The sequence below is a fragment of the Cynocephalus volans genome, chromosome 4 (genome assembly GCF_027409185.1).
Source record: "Cynocephalus volans isolate mCynVol1 chromosome 4, mCynVol1.pri, whole genome shotgun sequence".
NCBI lineage: Eukaryota > Metazoa > Chordata > Mammalia > Dermoptera > Cynocephalidae > Cynocephalus > Cynocephalus volans.
In genome coordinates this window covers 67625797-67645023 of record NC_084463.1, presented here as the reverse complement: position 1 = coordinate 67645023, position 19227 = coordinate 67625797, and the positions used below count along the sequence as shown (strand labels likewise).

Here is a 19227-nt window from a genome sequence, read left to right as displayed (position 1 = left end):
AACCTAATGTAACACCTCAAAGAACTAGAAAAAACATAAACAATCCAATCCCAAAATTAATAGACAGAAATAATTAAGATAAGAGCAGAACTAAATGAAACAGAAGCCAAAAAAATGATCCAAAAAAATCAATAAAACAAAAAGTTGGCTTTTTGAAAAGATAAACAAAATAGACAATCTACTACTAGGCTAAAAAAAAAAAAAAAAAAGAAGAGAGAAGATCCAAATAACAAAAATCAGAAATGAAAAAGGATACATTACAACCAATACCACAGAAATACAAAAACTCATTAGGCTATTATAAACAACTATATGCCAACAAATTTCAAACCTTGGAGAATATGGATAAAATTCTGGACAAATACAAACCACCATGACTGAACCAAGAGTAAATGTAAAACCTGAATATAGCAAGAACGAGCAATGAAATTGAAGCAGTCATCAGCAGTCTCCCAACCAAAAAAAGCCCAGGACCAACTGGCTTTACTGCTGAATTCTAACAAACTTTTAAAGAGAAATTAATACCAATTCTCTTCAAACTATTCCAAAAAATTGAAACAGAGGCCACTCTCCAAAACTGATTCTATGATGCCAGCATCACCCTGATACCAAAACCACACAAAGTTACAAAAAGAAAGAAAACTACAATCCATTATCCCTGATGAACCTATCAACAAGTATCTTCAACAAAATTTTAGTACAAAGAATGTAGCAACACATCCAAAAAAATTATATATCATGATCAAGTGGGACCCATCCCAGGGATGCAAGGATGGTTCAACATAAATGAGTTAATAAATGGGATAAGCCACATCAACAAAACCAAGGACAAAAATCATATGATTATCTCAATAGCTGCAGAAAAAGCATTTGACAAAATTCAACACTGCTGGCCAATAAAAATTCTCAGCAAATTAGGTATAGAAGGAAAGTATCTCAATACAATAAGAGCCATATACAAAAAACCCACCATCAATATCACCCTGAATGGGAAAAAGCTAAAAGCTTTTCTCTTAAGAACAGGAAAAAGACAAGGATGCCCACTCTCACCACCCTATTTAACACAGTATTAGAAGTACTAGCCAAAGCAATCAGGCAGGAGAAAGAAATCAAGGGCATCCAGACTAGAAAAGATGATGTCAAACTGTCCCTGTTCGCAGAAAACCTTAACAATTTCAGTAAAATTGCATGATATAAAATCAACATGCAAACACCAGTAGTGTGTGTATACTCCAATAACAAACTAGCAGACATCAAGAAAGCAAGCACATTTATGATAGTTACCAAAAAGCTAAAATACCTAAGAATCAACTTAACCAAGGAGGTGAAATATCTCTACAATGAGTACTACAAATCACTGTTGAAAGAAATCAAAGATGACACAAAAAGATGGAAAGACATTCCATGCTCTTGGATTGGAAGAACTAACATTGTGAAAATATCCATACTACCCAAAGGGATCTATAGATTCAATGCAATCCCCTCGAAACACCAATGACATTTTCCACTGAAACAGAAAAAAACAACACTAACATTCATATGGAACAACAAATGACCCCAAATAGCCAAAGCAATCCCAAGCAAAAAAAAATAAAGCCCAAGGCATAACACTACCTGACCTCAAATTATACTAAAAAGCTACAGTAACCAAACCAACATGGTACTGGCATAAAAACAGACACTAAGACCAATGGAACAGAATGGAGAACCCAGAAATCAACCTGCACACTTACAGTCAACTGATCTTTGAAAAAGGCATCAAAAACATACATTGGGGAAAAGACTGCCTCTCCAATAAACAGTGCTAAGAAAACAGGACATCCACATGTAGAAGAATGAAACTAGACCTGTACCTCTCACCATATACCAAAATCAACTCAAAATGGATTAAAGACTTAAATATAAGACCTGAAACTATAAAACTCCTAAAAGAAAACATAGCGGAAACATTTCAAGAAGTAGGACTGGACAAAGACTTTATGAATAAAACTCTGAAAGCACAGGCAACAAAAGAAAAACAAATGGGAGTATATCAAGTTAAAATGCTTTTGCACAGCAAAAGAAAGAATAGACTGAAAAGAAAACGTACAAAATGGGAGAAAACATTTGCAAACTACACATCCAACAAGGGATTAATGTCCAGAATATACAAGGAACTCAAACAACTTAGCAGTAAAAAAAAAAAAGTACATCCATTAATAAATGGACAAAGGAGCTCAATAGGCATTTCTCAAAGATATACAAATGGCCAACAGACACATGAAAAAATGCTCAACATCACTAAGCATCAGGAAAATACAAATCAAAACCACACTGAAATATCATTTCATCCCAGTTAGACTGGCCATTATCAAAAAGTCAGGGAATAACAAATGGCTGGTGAGGATGCAGAGAAAGGGGAACCCTCCTACACTTTTGGTGGGACTATAAATTAGCACAGCCATTATGGAAAATAGTATGGAAATTTGTGAACAACTACAGACAGAACTACCATATGATCCAGCAATCCCACTGGCTGGGTATATACCCAACAGAATAGAAATCATCATGTTGAAGGGATAACTGCACTCTCATGTTTATTACAGCTCTATTTACAATAGCCAAGATATGGAACCAACCTAAATGTCCATCAAGAGACAACTGGATAAGGAAAATGTGGTATATATACACAATGGAATACTATTCTGCAATAAAAAGGAATGAAATTCTGTCATTTAAAGCAACAAGGATGAACTTAGAGAAAATTATGCTAAGTGAAATAAGCCAGGCACAGAAAGAGAAATACTGCAGGTCCTCACTCATAAGTAGGAGCTAAAAAATAAACAAATAAATTTTTAAAAAATAAAGAAAAACATGACAATCACAATACCTTGAAATTTCAAAAGGAGAGAACAGAACTGAGTTTCCCAGAGGTGGGAAAAGGGGAGGATGAGAGGGTGTAAGGGAGGAATTGGTAAAGGGACACAAAAAATGATTACATTGTATAATGTTGAATAAACTAATTAACCTGATTTGGGCATCATTTATTGCACACAGGTACTGATATTCAAGTCTGCACCCACAGATATGTACAATTAACTATGTTTCAATTTTAAAAATTAAATAATTAATATTTAAAAATAAATATATAAAAATTACCCCCCCCCAAAAAAGCATGCACAGAAAAAGAATGTCCTCATTCACAAGTGGAAGCTAAAAAATAAGAAGAAAGAAAGAAAAAAGATACAACAATCACTATAATACACTGATCTTTCAAAAGGAGAGAACAGAACCGACACCACCTGAGGTGGGAAAGGGGTAGAGGGAGTTAGCAAGAAATTGCTAAAAGGCCACAAAAAATGATTACACTGTATAATGTTGAATATACTAATTAGCCTGACTTGAGCATTACATATTGTACAGAGGTATTGATATTCAATGCTGCATCCCACAGATATGGGTAATTGATTATGCTTTAACAGATAATTTTTAAAAAATACCTCAGAGAAGCCTTCTGGACCATGTTATCAAAAATAATAACTCCACCATCAATTTATCCCATTTCCTCGCTTTATTTGTTTTATTACAATTAACATTCTCTTCAATCAGGGCAATTATTATTTTATTTATTTTCTGCCCTATTTCACTAGAATACAAGCTCCAAAAGTCTGATTCTCTAGTTTTCCCCAGTGACTAATTAGGGTCTGATATATACCAGGTATACAAAAATTATTTACTTAATATAACAATTAAATCTATAAATAAAGGACTATTTTATACTAAGAACAAGGCTAGATGCTTGGTATACAATGGTGAACAAAAGTTACCTCTGTTTTCATGAACTTTAAAGACTGTTCAGGGTGAGACCCAATAAACAAGTTAAGCAAAGAAAATATAATGAACTTCTTCGAACTGTGAAATAGTCTATGAAGAAACAAACAGGTCCTACGGGAAAGTAAGCAAAAAGCAATAAATATATTTCTTACCTTAACACCTACTGCAACAATAAGGTGCTTGGGAAATTGAGAGCTGTCAAAACAGTACAGACATTTTTCCATTTGTGCAACAAGACTCTGATGCTCAGCAATAGCTTTTTTCCTCTGGTTTTCTTCCTCTTCACCAAGACATTCTCTCTCGGCTGCTTTGGAGACAAACATGTCATCCAGAGTATAATATTCTCCATCTGTTTTCCCCATAAACTGAAAAGCCAAAATAACAGTAGTAGAGATCAGAAGGCAGTGGTTAAGATTTTATTGTACTGTACTACCCTGAAGTCATATCTGTAAATTCTAGGATAAAACTCATATATTAAGAAAGAAAGAAAGAAAGAAAGAAAGAAAGAAAGAAAGAGAGAGAGAGAGAGAGAGAGAGAGAGAGAGAAAGAAAGAAAGAAAGAAAGAAAGAAAGAAAGAAAGAAAGAAAGAAAGAAAGAAAGAAAGAAAGAAAGAAAGAGAAAAAGAAAACATGATTAAAACTTAAGTTTGACCTTCAAGAGTCAATCAATCTATCATCATCCTCATAGCTAAAACATGCATCAAAGCTGATGTAGTGGACTGAATTATGTCCCCCCAAAACTCACTGAAGCTTGAATTGTGTCCCCCAAGTTTTATGTATTAGAAAATTGGCCCCCACTGTGACTGTTAGGAGGGTGGAAAATCCTGTTATGGTGACTGAAAGGTGGAGCCTTGAAGAGGTGATTGGATTGTAGGACCACACAGTAGTGAACGGATTAAAAATGGTAGTCAGGGGCGTGATCCTGAGGGCTTTAAAAGAAGAGTAGAGTATCTTTCTCTGCTCTCTGCTTCCACCACCTTGCAATGTGAGACCCTTGGGTCACTGTCACCACCACCAGATGGACTTTGGACTTCCCAGCCTAAGAAACTGTAAGCAATAAATTTCATTTTCTTTATAAATTACCCAGTTCCAAGTGTTTTGTTATAAACAACAGAAACGGACTAATACAGCTGAATATTTCTTATGTGTAATTCTACGTGATTTGATTATGTTTTATACTCCTATGTGGTAATCTTTATCACTTTCATCTAATAGATAAGGAAATTGAACACAGAGGTTAAGAAATTACTTTCATTTTAAAAATCAGCATACACTTTATACAGAACATGAAACATTTTTCTACCATATCTCCAGGTGCCTTTTCCACACCTCCCCCAACATAAACCATGGAGAGATTGATACTTTTAAAACACAAATTTTGTTTGCTCATTTTATGTTCCTGCTTAAAATCCTCAAAGAGCACTATATTGTATACAGGATCAAGTTTAAACTCTGGTTTGGCTACTAACTTACACACACAGAAAGACATGGTGGTTAAAAGCTTAAACTCTACAGTCAAAAAGACCATGGTAAAATCCTCACAGGCAATTATAAGTATTAATGTATGCAAAGGGCCTGACATACTCATATAGCAAGACCTCAAAAAAAAAAAAAACGGTAGTTATTATTATTTTCTCCCAGATTCTCCCAGAACAGTGTTCTCAAATGAAGGCAATTATGCACCCCACCCCACCAACACCACCACCAGGAGACACTTGACAATGTCTGGAGACATTTTTGGTGTCACAACTTGCGATGAGAAGGGTTGCTACTGCTATTTACCGGCTAGAGGCCAGGGACACCACTAAACAGTCTACAATTCACAGTCCTCCTACAACAGAGTTAGCCAGCCCAAAATGTCAGTAGTGCCAAGGTTGAGAATATATGTTTCAGAGAGATTCTGATTTAGTTACTGCAACAAAGAATGTTCTTTTATATTCACTAATGATAACAACCATCCACAGGAATTGAGGATTTAAATAGAATTATTACTGATATTCTGTTTAAACAGTTTCCAAATTTAAGCCTGGAAATAGCATTAGTGAATTAATAACCTGAATATTAAGCACACAAAAATACTGAATGTCCTCTAACCACGAAAGCTAATTTGTTTTTCCATTTTGATGTTTGAGTAAAAAAACCTGAAATACAACAAAGTAAGTGGCATCTTATTAAAATATCATGTATTCAGATCCTTAAATGAAAACTGTGAAAACTAACGGCTTTTTTTTAGTGTCACAATGTAGAAACAATGGTTTACAACAAATCTACTTAATTAGTATTGCATTATTACACAGGGATTACCAACAAAGAAAAATAGACCGCAGCCTAATTTTTATAAAAGCATTTCAAGTTTTATAATAATATTTTTTTAATCAAAATTGTAAAAACTTCTTCAAGCTCCAAGCCCTCAAATTCATTGGAAAAAGGATGAAATTAGATGATGAAATATAAATTTCAAATAATTTTGGACACCATTTTTCTTTAAGAAGAAAACGGATAGTTTTCTTTACAAAGAAGAAATGGATAGTTTATTAAGCCAGTATACTCAATTGTCAACAAGTTAAACGTAGGTCAAAATCTGAGAGAACTGCCCAAGAGTCCTCATAAAATCTCACCATGGTCTAGAACTGGGACCTGACCACAGCTGATACCACTTCATATCCATTAGTACGGCCATTATAAATAAAATCAAAATAAATTAAAATAAAATAAAAAACACCAGAAAATAAGCACTGACAAGTATGTGGAGAATTGGAACCCTTGTCAATTGCTGGTGAGAGTATAAGTTATGCAGACACTATGGAAAACAGCACAGTGGTTCTTTAAAAAGTCAAACATAGTATTAGCATTTGATCCAGCAATTCCACTTCTAGATATATACCCAAAAGAACTGAAAGTAGAGACTTGTACACCAGTGTTCATACAGCATTGTTCACAATAGCCAAAAGGTGGGAACAATCCAAATGTCCACCAACAAATAAATGGATTTTTTTTTTTAAAAAGTGGTATACAGTATACATACTATGGAATATTACTTAGCCTTAAAAAACAATGAAACTCGTATACACTCACAAACATGGACAAATCAAAACACATTATGCTAAGTGAAATAAGTCTCATACAAAAAGAAAAGTATTGTTATAACTCTGCTTACATGAGTTATCCAGAATAGGCAAGTTCATAGAGACAGAAAGAAGTTACTAGGGGGTGCAGGGAGAGGGAGGCAAGTAGGACAGTGGAAAGAGGAGTTACTATTTTCATAGATACAGAGCTTCTGTTTGAGATGATGAAAAAAGTTCTGAAAATGCATAGTGGTGATGGTTGCACAACACTGTCAATGTACATGATGCCACTGAATTGTACACTTGAAAATGGTCAAACGGTCAAGTTTATGTTAGGTATATTTTACCATTAAAAAAAACCACTGGGACCTGAACTATACAATGTTAAATAAATTTTTCTGGTGTTTCCACCTCCCTTCATTCCCCTCATCCCTAGGTGAGGTTTAGAAAAACAAAAACTATTTCCTTAACAAGCTTGGACTGGGATCAAGCCCCTACATCTTTTGGGAAAAGAAAAAGCTATTTCAACATTTATCTTACTCAGTTCTATGTAAAAGCAAAATATCAGTTTTACCATTTTATGACACACAAATTTCAAACTTCCTTTTGGGGTTTTGTCACAGGAACATATATACATGATTTCACACTCTTAGATTAGCCTCTTCCAAATCTAATTTCATCCCATATCTAAAAAAGTCTCTGAGAATGGAAATGGCTACCATTAGAACTAAAATGACCAAAGGATGCTACAATAAGTTGACAATTTCAATATTCCTTATTTTACTCTAATCATACCTTTATAAAAGGTATGTCACTTAATCTCTCAAAACTTGTTATTAACATTACAGTTTACTGGAAATAAAAAAAGGATTCAGGTTTAAATGTGTATTATTATGGAAATATGTAATCCATATTTTAAAGATTACCTCTAAAAGAAAATACATTAAATCTTAAGTGTTACAAATATAGAAAAAATAAAATTGTCAATAGAAACACAAACATCTTTTATTAGATAATAAAATCATCTTGGTTTTCTTAAAGTGAAACCCTAATTAGTTTGAGTCTGTTTTCTTTCCCTTACCATTTTTCTCTTGTACTTTTCACTTTTTCTCCCCTCCAGGCCATTTTTAATGCTCCATCAGTACAAAAAGGATAAAATTACTGTCCACAGTGCTAAAAAAATTAATGAGGAAAGATGTATCTAGATCTCATGAAGATGTGCCTAAGTTTACGTTGCCAAGGAAACACTGACGTCTTAAATTTTAAATGAAAGAGTTTATATTTAAAGATTGCTGGAGTCAATAGAATGTATTTTAAGAACAAGCAGAGCATACACAACTTATTATTCCAAATACCAATAAATGACACATGGAAATTAGACAAAGACATTAAATTTAAGCATCAACAACTATCCATTAGCATGAATCATTTGAAAGGCAGTACTGTTTAAGCTGGACTGGGAGTTAAAAGTTGAGGCTTCTGATGGTGGCTTTTGTGACTCATTAGCTGTAGGCATACGGAAGTTACTTAGCCTTGTATAAGCCACTTAATTCTCTTAGAGTCTCAGTTTCCTTATCTATAAAATGTGGAAGGTAAACAAGATTAGTAAGGTCCCTTCCCAGAATTGAAAAATCTTTGGTTCTATGATTTCAAAGGAAGAAACTTCTTTACCAAAAAGAAGTTACTACATACCTATTATCTTCTGGAAAATCATAATAAATACACTAGCATATACATGGTAAGAAAACATATGAACATGCCCTTCTTTTGGGGGATATTTTTGATTGTTCCCCTTTTTTCATTAATTATGTAGTACATTTTCAGAAAAAAAAACCTGAGCAATATAGAAAGGAAAAAGATAAAAACACAGCAACCATAATTTCCCTATCTTAATACAATCAAGTTCACATTTGGCATGAGATACCTTTCTTGAGCTGGTTATAAGAAAGAGATGCTATTAAAGATTTAATGGTAAAATAACTGAAAGAAAGTAAGCCGAGATGCCGGGTACTGTTCAAGCTTTATTAAAGAAAGAAATCTGCCCGGCTGTGCTCAGAGTGGCACAGGGCCCATGGCTGCCCTTGAAAATGGTGGACAGCCCAAACAATGGGTTTGCGAGAGTTTATATTAGCTTTTGGGCGTGAAATCTACCGGGGGAGGGACCATTAGGTTGATGTAACTGGGTGAAGAACTGCACCTATGCAGAAGTCAGGAGGCTTCTTGTAAAGGGAAGGGGGGAGGCGAAGGGAGGAGGTGGGCGGTGCCATTTTGTATTTAGGCTTGTCTAAACTGGCGCTGGTTATGTTGCAGATCTATTAATAACAACTGGAAAGAAAGTGAATAAAATCTGAATTTCAGAGCTGCATGAAAAGGATGGACAGTAGAAATTAAATAAATAAATAAATGTAATACGATAGTAATAAAAAGTAAAATAGCTATCAACAGCAAATACAACCCAGACTTGAATACTGACCAGAAACAGTATCAGACTTGCTGTTCAACATGAAACCTTTCCTTGTCTCCCAGTTCAGATCAGGTCACCCTGGTGCTGCTCTCAAGACTTTCATGTCTTTCACAGTAATATGCACAATCATAATTAATGAACTCATTTTCCATTATTCTTTACTTAATGCTTCTTTTTCCCCATTAAGGTATAAGCTCAGTTAAGTCAAGGATCATGTCTTCCTCAAGTGCCAGAGTATCCCCAGTACAACACCTCACAGACTAAATGAGACCAATTAACATTTGCTGACTAAATAAACACCTAAACAGATTCTTCTTCTTCTACATCAACTATTTCTTATGGCTACTTTCCCCAAGATCTAAGATCCATTTTCAGGGGAACTACTAAGTAAGGGAAGTACCCAAAGATATTTGAAGGAAAATATATATTATTTAGATACCCTAATCCAGGTATTGATAAACTACAATAAACAAGCCAGCCACCTGTTTTCATAAATAAAGTTTTGCTAGAATATAATCACACCCATTCATTTACGTATTGTCTGTCGCTTCGTTGCACCATAATAGTAGAGCTGGTAGTTGCAACAAAAAGCCAAAAACATCTACTATATGGTCCTTTCCAGAAAAAGTTTGCGGACACTTGTCCTAGACAAATGACTTCCAACTAAGAAGAACATAGAATAATAAGCATTTGTGGTCTCTTCATGAATATATTTAATGTATTTAAACTATATACCAACGATATTATTATCTCTAAAAATTCATTAACTTAGATACTTTAGTTCATAAACTTTTAAAAGTGCAAAGATTAAGCACAGTGTTTACAGAAATGGTCAATACTCCAAATACTCTCTTTTTAATTATAAAACACACAAAACAAATTGCTACTATGCTGTGGTTAATTATTAGGCAGGATGAACTAAATCACAATGCCAAATCAGCATTTCCATAGCAACCTGTACCTCAATTAGCTCTACCACATAGAGGTAAAGTCTGGCATTGCTCAATATATTTTAAAAAACACCTTTGTCCTTTTTTTTTTATGAGAAATTGCCTAATATAATTTAAGTTCATCCTCTTTCTTCTGCTATCACATACATATCAATCGTCAGGCCAAAAAACAAACAAAAAAAAAAGACAGGAAAAGTTAACACAATTGATTGCACGAAGAGAAAAGGGTACAGTTGTACACTCAATAGTTTGTCTAGTTTGTAGGTTTATTTATTGCTATCAGTTCTGGCTGATTTCCACCGAAATTATAAGATAATATCTAAATCATATAAAAAAATGAAACAAGCATTTATTTATAAATAGTGTAAAAATTGAACAAAAGATGGGAAAGAAACATTTATGGAGCACCTACTGTCTATCCTAGGAAGCCTCTTATAAATAAATTTAATAAGTATGGTTTCATTGGACTATTTAATCCAAAACATGTCGTTTTATAAAATTGGGACATTATTTTGTAAGCCAAAATTAATATAGACTGGGAATGAAATTTTTAAGGGTCAAATACCACTGGCAAACTTTTATAGTATTCTAGCTTTATAATGTTCTAGATTAGTGAACTTGGATTTTTAAAAAAAAAAATCAAAGGTGTAAAATGTTCAGGGAAACTGATTGAATAAAGATGCGATTACAGTCATGCATGGCTTAACCATAGAGATACTATCTGATAAATGTGTCATCATTTGGCAGGGTCCCTACCCACCCCAGGTAGGCTACCCAGGAATATTCAGGCTGAATAGACATTAGCCACCTCCTTGATTTGTAGTTAATGAGCCCATAAGAAGAGAGGAAAAAGGAAAACCCCTTGACCAATCAAATTAAAGAACCCCAGAATTCTGTGGTTTTCGGAACAGGAAACAAAAATCACAAAAACCCCAACACATGTGCACTAAGGACAGAGATGCAAATGACCACTATACAATCTTCACATGTGGCGCCAGACCAAAAAGGGCAAACTTAAGGGAAAACTGGCCCCATTGCCACATGACCCTTTTCTTCAAACTCAGCAATACACATGATCGAAAGGAGAAGCAGCCCCCCGAGCCAGGATTTCCCCAATCTCTACCCAAACTAAATATTCCTCCCCCTAGTTAAGTTAGAACACCATCTCAGTCCCCAGATGACATATAAAACCCATGACCCCGAATAATGACAGGTTGCTTCTCTCTCACCAGGTTGCCCTCACTCTCTCTTGCGTGTACTTTCACTGTGCAATAAACTTTGAGTGTGTGATATCACTACATGAGCTTGGAGTTATTGTTGAATTCTCCCTGGTATTCCTCCCTCAGAAAATCCAACACCTTCATCTCCCGCAACAGATGATTTCATCATTGTGCAAACATCCTAGAGTATACTTAAACAAATCTAGACTGTAGAGCCTACAACACACCTAGGCAATATGGTATAACCTACTGTTCCTGGGCTACAAACTTGTACAGCATATTACTGTATTGAAGACCACAGGCAACTGTCACACAATCGTAAGTACTTGTGTGTCTAAACAGAAAAAGTACAGTAAAAATACACTGTAAAAGATAAAAAATGGTAAACCTATATAGGGCACTTACCATGAATGGAGCTTGCAGGACTGAAAGTTGCTCTGAGTGAATGGTGAGTGAATGTAAAGGTATAGGACACTAACATACACTATCACAGATTTTATAAACACTGTATACTTAGGCTACATCAAGTATGATCCCATATGACCCATCATTACGCAGCACATGACTGTACTACTAATATTAAAAACAATCCTATACAAGATAAGTATTAGTACAAGACTTCATAGTATACAAATAACAAAAGAAAACCTATATATACATGCTCTATTCTTTGTACCCTTAAAGTAATAAGCAATGGTGGTGAAATATGAAAAATATGAAACAAGTCATTATCATTGTATCATGATTCAATGAAACACGTCTCTGTCAAAATGTGACACAAGAAAAATACATAACCATAAACCTCAGATGGACCACCTGGCAAGCCTACATTGTATCACTCACAGTTTCTCCCAAACACCATTTCACACCTTCTTCTCAAACCCTGAACACCCCTTCTCCATCATCATTCTCAGATGACAACCTTAGTCTCTTTAATAAGCTAACAGAAGCAATAAGAAGAAAACCCATTCATCTTTCTACTACCAAATTTACAAAACTACCTGCATCTGTATTCTGAAACTCTGCCTTTCCTCCTGTTAGAAGTGGTGGGCAGTAATCAGCTCCTTTCTAAGGCCAACTCTTCTCACGTTCACTCTTGAACCCAATATAATTAGGCTTTTCTTCTTACCAAACCACAAAAACTACACTTACCAGTCACCAGAAACTTCCACATTGCCAAATGCAATGGTCATTTCCCCATCTTCAAAGATCTTACTCAACCTCAAACATCTACTCAATGTCTCAGAAACAGCTAAAATCTTTCCTGTCTTCTCTGGCTTCTGAAACAACATACCCTCAGTTTTCCTCCTATCTCACTAGCTGTACCTTCCCAGTCTCATATGCTAAATACTTTCTGTCCTCTTCCAGACAGCACTCCAGGGCACAGTGTACAGGCTCTCCTCATCAGCAATTTAAATCCCATGGCTTTAACTGCTATTTAAATGCTAACAGCAATCTAAATCTATTTGGAATAACCAACATGACCCATAATTCCAGGGACAGTCACCCCATACCACCACGTAAATGTCTAATGAGCATTTCATACTTCACGTTTCCATAACAATACTCTTGATCTTCCACACCTTGCAAAATTTGTCCCTCCCAATTTTTCCCATTTCAATATACGGCACCAGCATTGCTCCAAATCCTAACACTTCTCATCTGTGTTACTACTCTAATCCAATGCTCTATCTGAACTAAAGGAAGACCCTCCTGAATCATCTCCCCGCTTCCACTGTTGCCTCTCTACATTACCTTCCAAAAGAATAACCAGAAAAATCCTGTCAATATATAAACCAGATCATGACTTGGCCCCACTAAAAACCTTCAAATGGCTTCCATCATGTAAAACAAAAGCAGAAGTTCTCACACCATGGCCTGTAACACTCTATGTGACCTGACTCCTACTGTGTCCCCCATCTCATCTTCTACTTCTGTTTCTCTTTCTCCCTCTGCCTGTCTTCCTACTGTCTCTTGATGTTCTTCAAGACTGTCTCTGCTTCAGATCCTCTGCATTTGCTGTTTCTTCTATTGTAATATCCTTCCCCCATATAATCACACAGATCCCCTCAACTCCCTCTTTTGTTCAGAGTCTGCTGAAACATCACCTCCACAAAGAGGTCTTCCCTCAATCCTCCATTGAAAATATAATCCCATCTCCTTTCTACTTTGCTATTTATTTTCCACAAAAATATTTTCTATTTTATAATACATCATTTATGTTATATAATATTTTATATTATGTATTTGTTCATTATGTGTCTCATCCACTAGAAATAAAAGCTCCTTGAGGGCACAAACTTTGACTTGATTGCTTCTCTGTACCCAACACCTACAATGATAGCTGGCACAAATTAGGTGTTCAAAAACAACTGTTTAATTAATAAATGCCCATTACAATTTTTAACAAGAATTTTTCTCTTGTGTATAAACTTGAATGAACTATGACTAGATTGTTAAGACTGTTATTTAATTTAGACTTCCATATAAAGTGGAACCATTTCTGAGAAGGAAACTCTCATAAAAATATGTCCTCCTCCTTTTTCCAGACCCTAAGAAATTTCTAGCATTTCCCCCAAATAAACCGAGGCAAAATTATTCTAATTAGCTAAATTGTAAGATCTCATATAATTCTTAGTGACAGGTACAATGACCATTTTTATTTAAATCCAACTGTATTTTACCTACCCTCCACCAACACACACATATACACACAAGATACCTTGGTTACCTTAATTTTCATCAAGTTAATTTTTTGACCAGGTAATATACTCACATAGTTAAAAAAAAGAATAAGTCTGGAAAGGTATACAGCGAAAGGTCTCCCTCCCATTCCTGTCTTTCAGATACCCAGTTCAAACACAAACTACCAAAAATAATCACTGGTATTATAGAGCAAGGGGTGGCAATTTTTTTCTGTAAAGAGGCAGACAGTAAATATATGTATTCTTGTGGAGTATACACTGTCTGTCACAACTACTCAATTTGGCCGTTACAGAGCAAAAACAGCCTTAGACAATATGTAAACACATGTGCAAAATTGTGCATCAATAAAACTTTATTTGCAAATATAGGCAGTGAGCTGAATTTTTTCCATGGAGTCACAGTCAGCCAAACCCTATTATAGAGCTAAGTTTAAATACAATGCCTCTTTTGTAAAAAAATTTCAGTAGTAGTGTTTGGAAGGGATTACAATGGCAGAGATTGGAACCAAAAATGATATTTGAAACAAAAATTCATCCCACTACCTATAAAGATTTAAATAATGAATACATGAATTGTATATATTACATATTTATATTTTCATTTGAATAGACTTAAAATCATTCCAATATATATTCTCTATAATCCATAATACATTAGTCTAAATATTTTCTTCTATCTCTTCATGGCATAATTACGAAGAATTAGAGGACCATTAAGACAAGACAGATTGGTAACCTAACTAGCAGCACACTGGCAATCATTAACCTCTGGCCGAAAATTCTCCTTAAATGGTAGGTGAAATATATAAGTAATATCTTCATAGAACACATTAAAGAAATAAACCAGAGCCTATGCTTAAAAACAAACAAAATCCCAAATGTATATTCCTAAATCAGATCAATTCCAAAATGCATGTTCCTAATATGTCTTCCAAAGCATTAAATTTAATAAAGTAAACCAAGATTAGAGAGAACCCAATCTCTCCGAAAAGTAGATCATTGTTAGATTAAAGAACCAGCTTCCCAAAATTCAAAGGAATCCTAGGAATATATCTTACCTTAGATGCCATTCTCATAAAAAGTTTGTTTTGGTTTTCTGCTGTTCCCATCTTTTCGTTTTTGACTAAATCATTCAGGCTTAGATTATCATCATCATGAAAGTATCTGATCCTTTCTCTTTCCTCATGGGTTGAAACCTATGACAACACGAACATTATTAATTTAGTGAAAATATGAGTCTCTGAAGTTATTTTGTTTGTTTTCTATTGGAGGCTGGACGGTACAGGAGATCCAAACCCTTGACCTTGGTGTTATAACACTGCACTCTAACCAACTGAGCTCACAAGTCAGCCCTGAGGTATTTTTAATGGATTACCTATAAACATGTTATTAAATGGAAAAATTACACTATGTATCAAGACCTCTCCTTCCAGTTTATCCCCATTCTATGTGCTTCCATGTGAAAGAACTTCCATTAGAATTACACTCCCTACTTCTTCTGCCCTTTTACTCTCTTCTTCCCCAGAAATAGAAGCATGACATTTATCAATAGCATGATAAACTGCTCTATCCTTTGTTCTCTCTTTTCTGCTCTTCTCCTTGTAGTTAAAATTCCTTACCACTGCAGAAGGAAGATTACAGTTATCCAGAGGTGGAGTAAGTACATATGTTGGGCCCATTTTTAGGAGCAAACATTATCTGTGAGCCACATGTTGCCTATGGGAGGAGGATGAAGATGGCGCCCGCCCGCGAGAAGTAGGCGAGGCATAACCCAAGATAGCTCCAAAAGGTTTTTATTGGTCCTCCAGTATTTCCGCACTTGTGAACCCTGCGTGATCGCTATGCTCAACATGTCAGTACAAAATGCATGCCCACGTGATCCTTTAATTGATTGGTTAGTTCATGGAAAGCCCCTACTTGCTTGCTTATATAAATTGCAGTGTAACGGCAATAAAGTGGAACTGCCCTGACAGAACCCCTGCCGCGTCTGAGTGTCTCTTTCACGGGGCTGGGTTGGCAGGCAGCAGGCTCACTTTTCCCCGAGATCCCTCGATCCCATCATCAGGGGTAATCCTGTCGGCTCCTTCTCCTTCTGGATCTGCGGGAGGACCCTAGGCGTGCCCCCGCATACATCAAAAACAGAGAAGTACTAGCAAACCCATTACAATGGACTTAATGTTTATGTCCCCCCAAAATTCTTATGTTGAAATCCCAATGTGATATATTAGGAGGTGGGGTCTTTGGTAGGTAAATTGGTCATGAGGGTGGAGCCCTCATAAATGGGATTAGTACCCCTAAAAAGATGTGAGAGAGCTTGCTCTGTCTCTCTCTCTCTCTCTCTCTCTCTCTCTCTCTCTCTCTCTCTCTCTCTCTGCCACATGAGGATACAAGGAGAAGACCACCATCTACAATCCAGGAAGCATGCCCTCACCAGAAACTGAATCTGCCAGCACTCTGATCTTGGACTTCCTACTCCCCAGACTATGAGAAATAAATTTCTGTTTCTTAAGCCACCCAGTCAATGCTATTCTGTTATAGTAGCCTGAACTAGCCACTGAACTGACCAAGACACCCACTTCTTTTTCTTTTTTTCTCACAAAAATTTAATATATGTTTGAGGATTTTCAAAGAGCAAGATTATATATGATAAAAATTAGGAAAGCAAACAAGCAGAAAATTTGTAGCAGATGAAAGAAAATTCGTACATATGGCAAAATATTCAACCTCACAAATTATTTTAAATGCTGGCTGAAACATCAATGAAGTACCATTTCATAACTAATAAATCAGAACTTAACAGCCAGTACTAATACTGTGGTTAAACAGACATATTATACTTTGTAAGTAACAAAAAACACCTACCTACTTCTAATTATCAAATCCTTGTTTTATAAACAGCTTTCTCAGAAACAAGGCTGATATTCTGATCACCATCTAATTCAGTCCTGGGTTTTCCTTTCAGTTGGTTCCGTACCCAGGTGTGGAAAAGAAAAGTGCTATTTATTTCCTCCCAAATCAAATCTCCCCAGTGCTGCTCTCACATCCCCCTATCCAAAAAAAAAAAAAACCTGGTCTTCAACTTCTTTAAGATCTTTGGAAGCAGGGTCCCACGACTTTTCCCAACATTATTACTCTTGTCTTCACTAGCTTAACCCACACATTCCATGACTTCAATCACCCATTTCTGGCCCTCTGGCCCTTCATTATACCCAAAGAGCAAACCCCAATACTGAACAAATGTGTCTGCCTTCTTTATTCCTATACCTAAATTGCTCAGTAATACACAACTCAAAAAGGGCAATCAATGCCTTCTGGCAATGTATTTATGGATCCCAAGTCAGTTCTGTCATTTCATATAATTCAAATCTTTGCTATTCTCCTGCCACACCTCCTCTCCAGCCCCCTAATTCCTCCCATTACATTAGCAGAGGTATCCATTCCACTTCTATTTGTTGAATTAATTAATTAGTATTTCCAGCAGCATAGGCATTCAACAGGCAAATAATAAACAGCTGAAAGAAAAATTCCAAATGAGCAATTCTTTTGTGTACCCAATTATCACTTGTATGATCTTTCAAATTTACAACAGTAAACCTAACTTGGGAAAACTGAATGTGTTGTTTTTGCCATCTCAAGAGCCTCAAGGTAGTGCTAAAAACTAATTTCTAAAGCTAGAAGATGAACAATAAAATTCGGATTATTAAGGATCACAGCACCTACATAATTAACACATTACTGTGTATGGATACCCCACCACCAGGTCTCATATTAGCTGTCTAACACAGGTAACAGGTCTGGGAGACCAAGGTTTTCCCTAAGAGCTATGGTAAGTATGTAAAAAGAAACTAATAACACCGCCAAAGAAATGTACACTAAAATTAAAATTGCCTTAAACATTCAATATTCACTATTATTTGAAAAAATGCAGTTGAATGAGATCTCATTTTGTAAAAGGCAAAGGGATAAAACTAAGAATAAAAGCAATAACATAATTTACTGCCTTCTAACATCTGTTTTAGAAAGCTACATTTCAGAAAATATTCTGTAGTCTGATGCAACAAAATCCCCACAAGGAAGAAAGGAATTCTGGATTAACAAACACATATATTAAACATACCATCTGTCTCTTCCTTCTTCCTCCTTTTGATTCCAGAGGTTTTCGTGGTGTGTTTACAGGCCATACTCTTCCAGACTGATCTGTTCTGACAAGGATCACTTCTTGCTGATCTTCATTCTACGGAAAATTTAGAGATAATTTGAAATTATCCTGAAGAGTGTTGAATGCTTATATTTAATAACAAAAAAAAAAGCATTAAAAAGATTAAAGTTTTCACATAATATTATGGATGTCTTAAGTCTCCTGGATTTTCTTTACTTACTGTACAATAAAATGACTATAATTTTTTCAGGAAAAGGGTGGGAAAAATCCCAAAGTTTATTATTTTAAAAAAAGCAATCACAGAGGTAAACTTCAAATAAAGTTTTCATTTAGACAATATCAAAAGATGACAAAGTACCAATAGTCCATCAGGCATTGCATGACAATGCCCATCACTTATGCAGCAGATGTCATGTTTAATGGATATTACTGAAATTTAAAGATCCTACTAAAACTTGATTATAAAAAATAAAGCAACTAAATGACAAAACAAACTTGCAAAATTAATAATTATAATGATACTCCACACAACTTCTGTTCTTCCTATTTAACAGCCCTCAAATGCTTTCCGCTTCTCTGACTCTTCAGAAGAATTTATATGCCACACATTTTCAAGCCATAATCTTTTATCCTACAAACTTTTAGCCAAATGCACACCTGGCACAGTACAGAATAAGAGTAAAATTTATTCAACAATGAAAATGGAATATTACTGGAAAGGTTCTAATGAAGAATCAATAAAAAATAATAGGGAATGAATTCATTAAAAATCAATTTAAACAAGACCAACCAAATTATTCACATTTCAATTTTCTTCTCAAATCAGGATCAAATACAAAAAAGTCAATTTC

General features: G+C 35.3%; 1 protein-coding gene across 4 annotated transcripts in view; it reads right to left on the bottom strand.

Moving 5' to 3' along the window:
• Window positions 1–19227, bottom strand: part of CWF19L2 (CWF19 like cell cycle control factor 2) — a 99751-nt gene that overhangs the window by 32201 nt on the left and 48323 nt on the right. For 3 of the 4 annotated variants that reach the window (XM_063093804.1, XM_063093805.1, XM_063093807.1), the window contains exons 11-13: window positions 18335–18451; window positions 15276–15413; window positions 3966–4178 (exon numbers count right to left, since the gene is read on the bottom strand). In XM_063093804.1, the coding sequence (XP_062949874.1) occupies window positions 3966–4178; window positions 15276–15413; window positions 18335–18451 (468 nt within the window). The remainder of the gene's footprint in view (window positions 1–3965; window positions 4179–15275; window positions 15414–18334; window positions 18452–19227) is intronic. The other variant, XM_063093806.1, reaches the window with a different exon arrangement.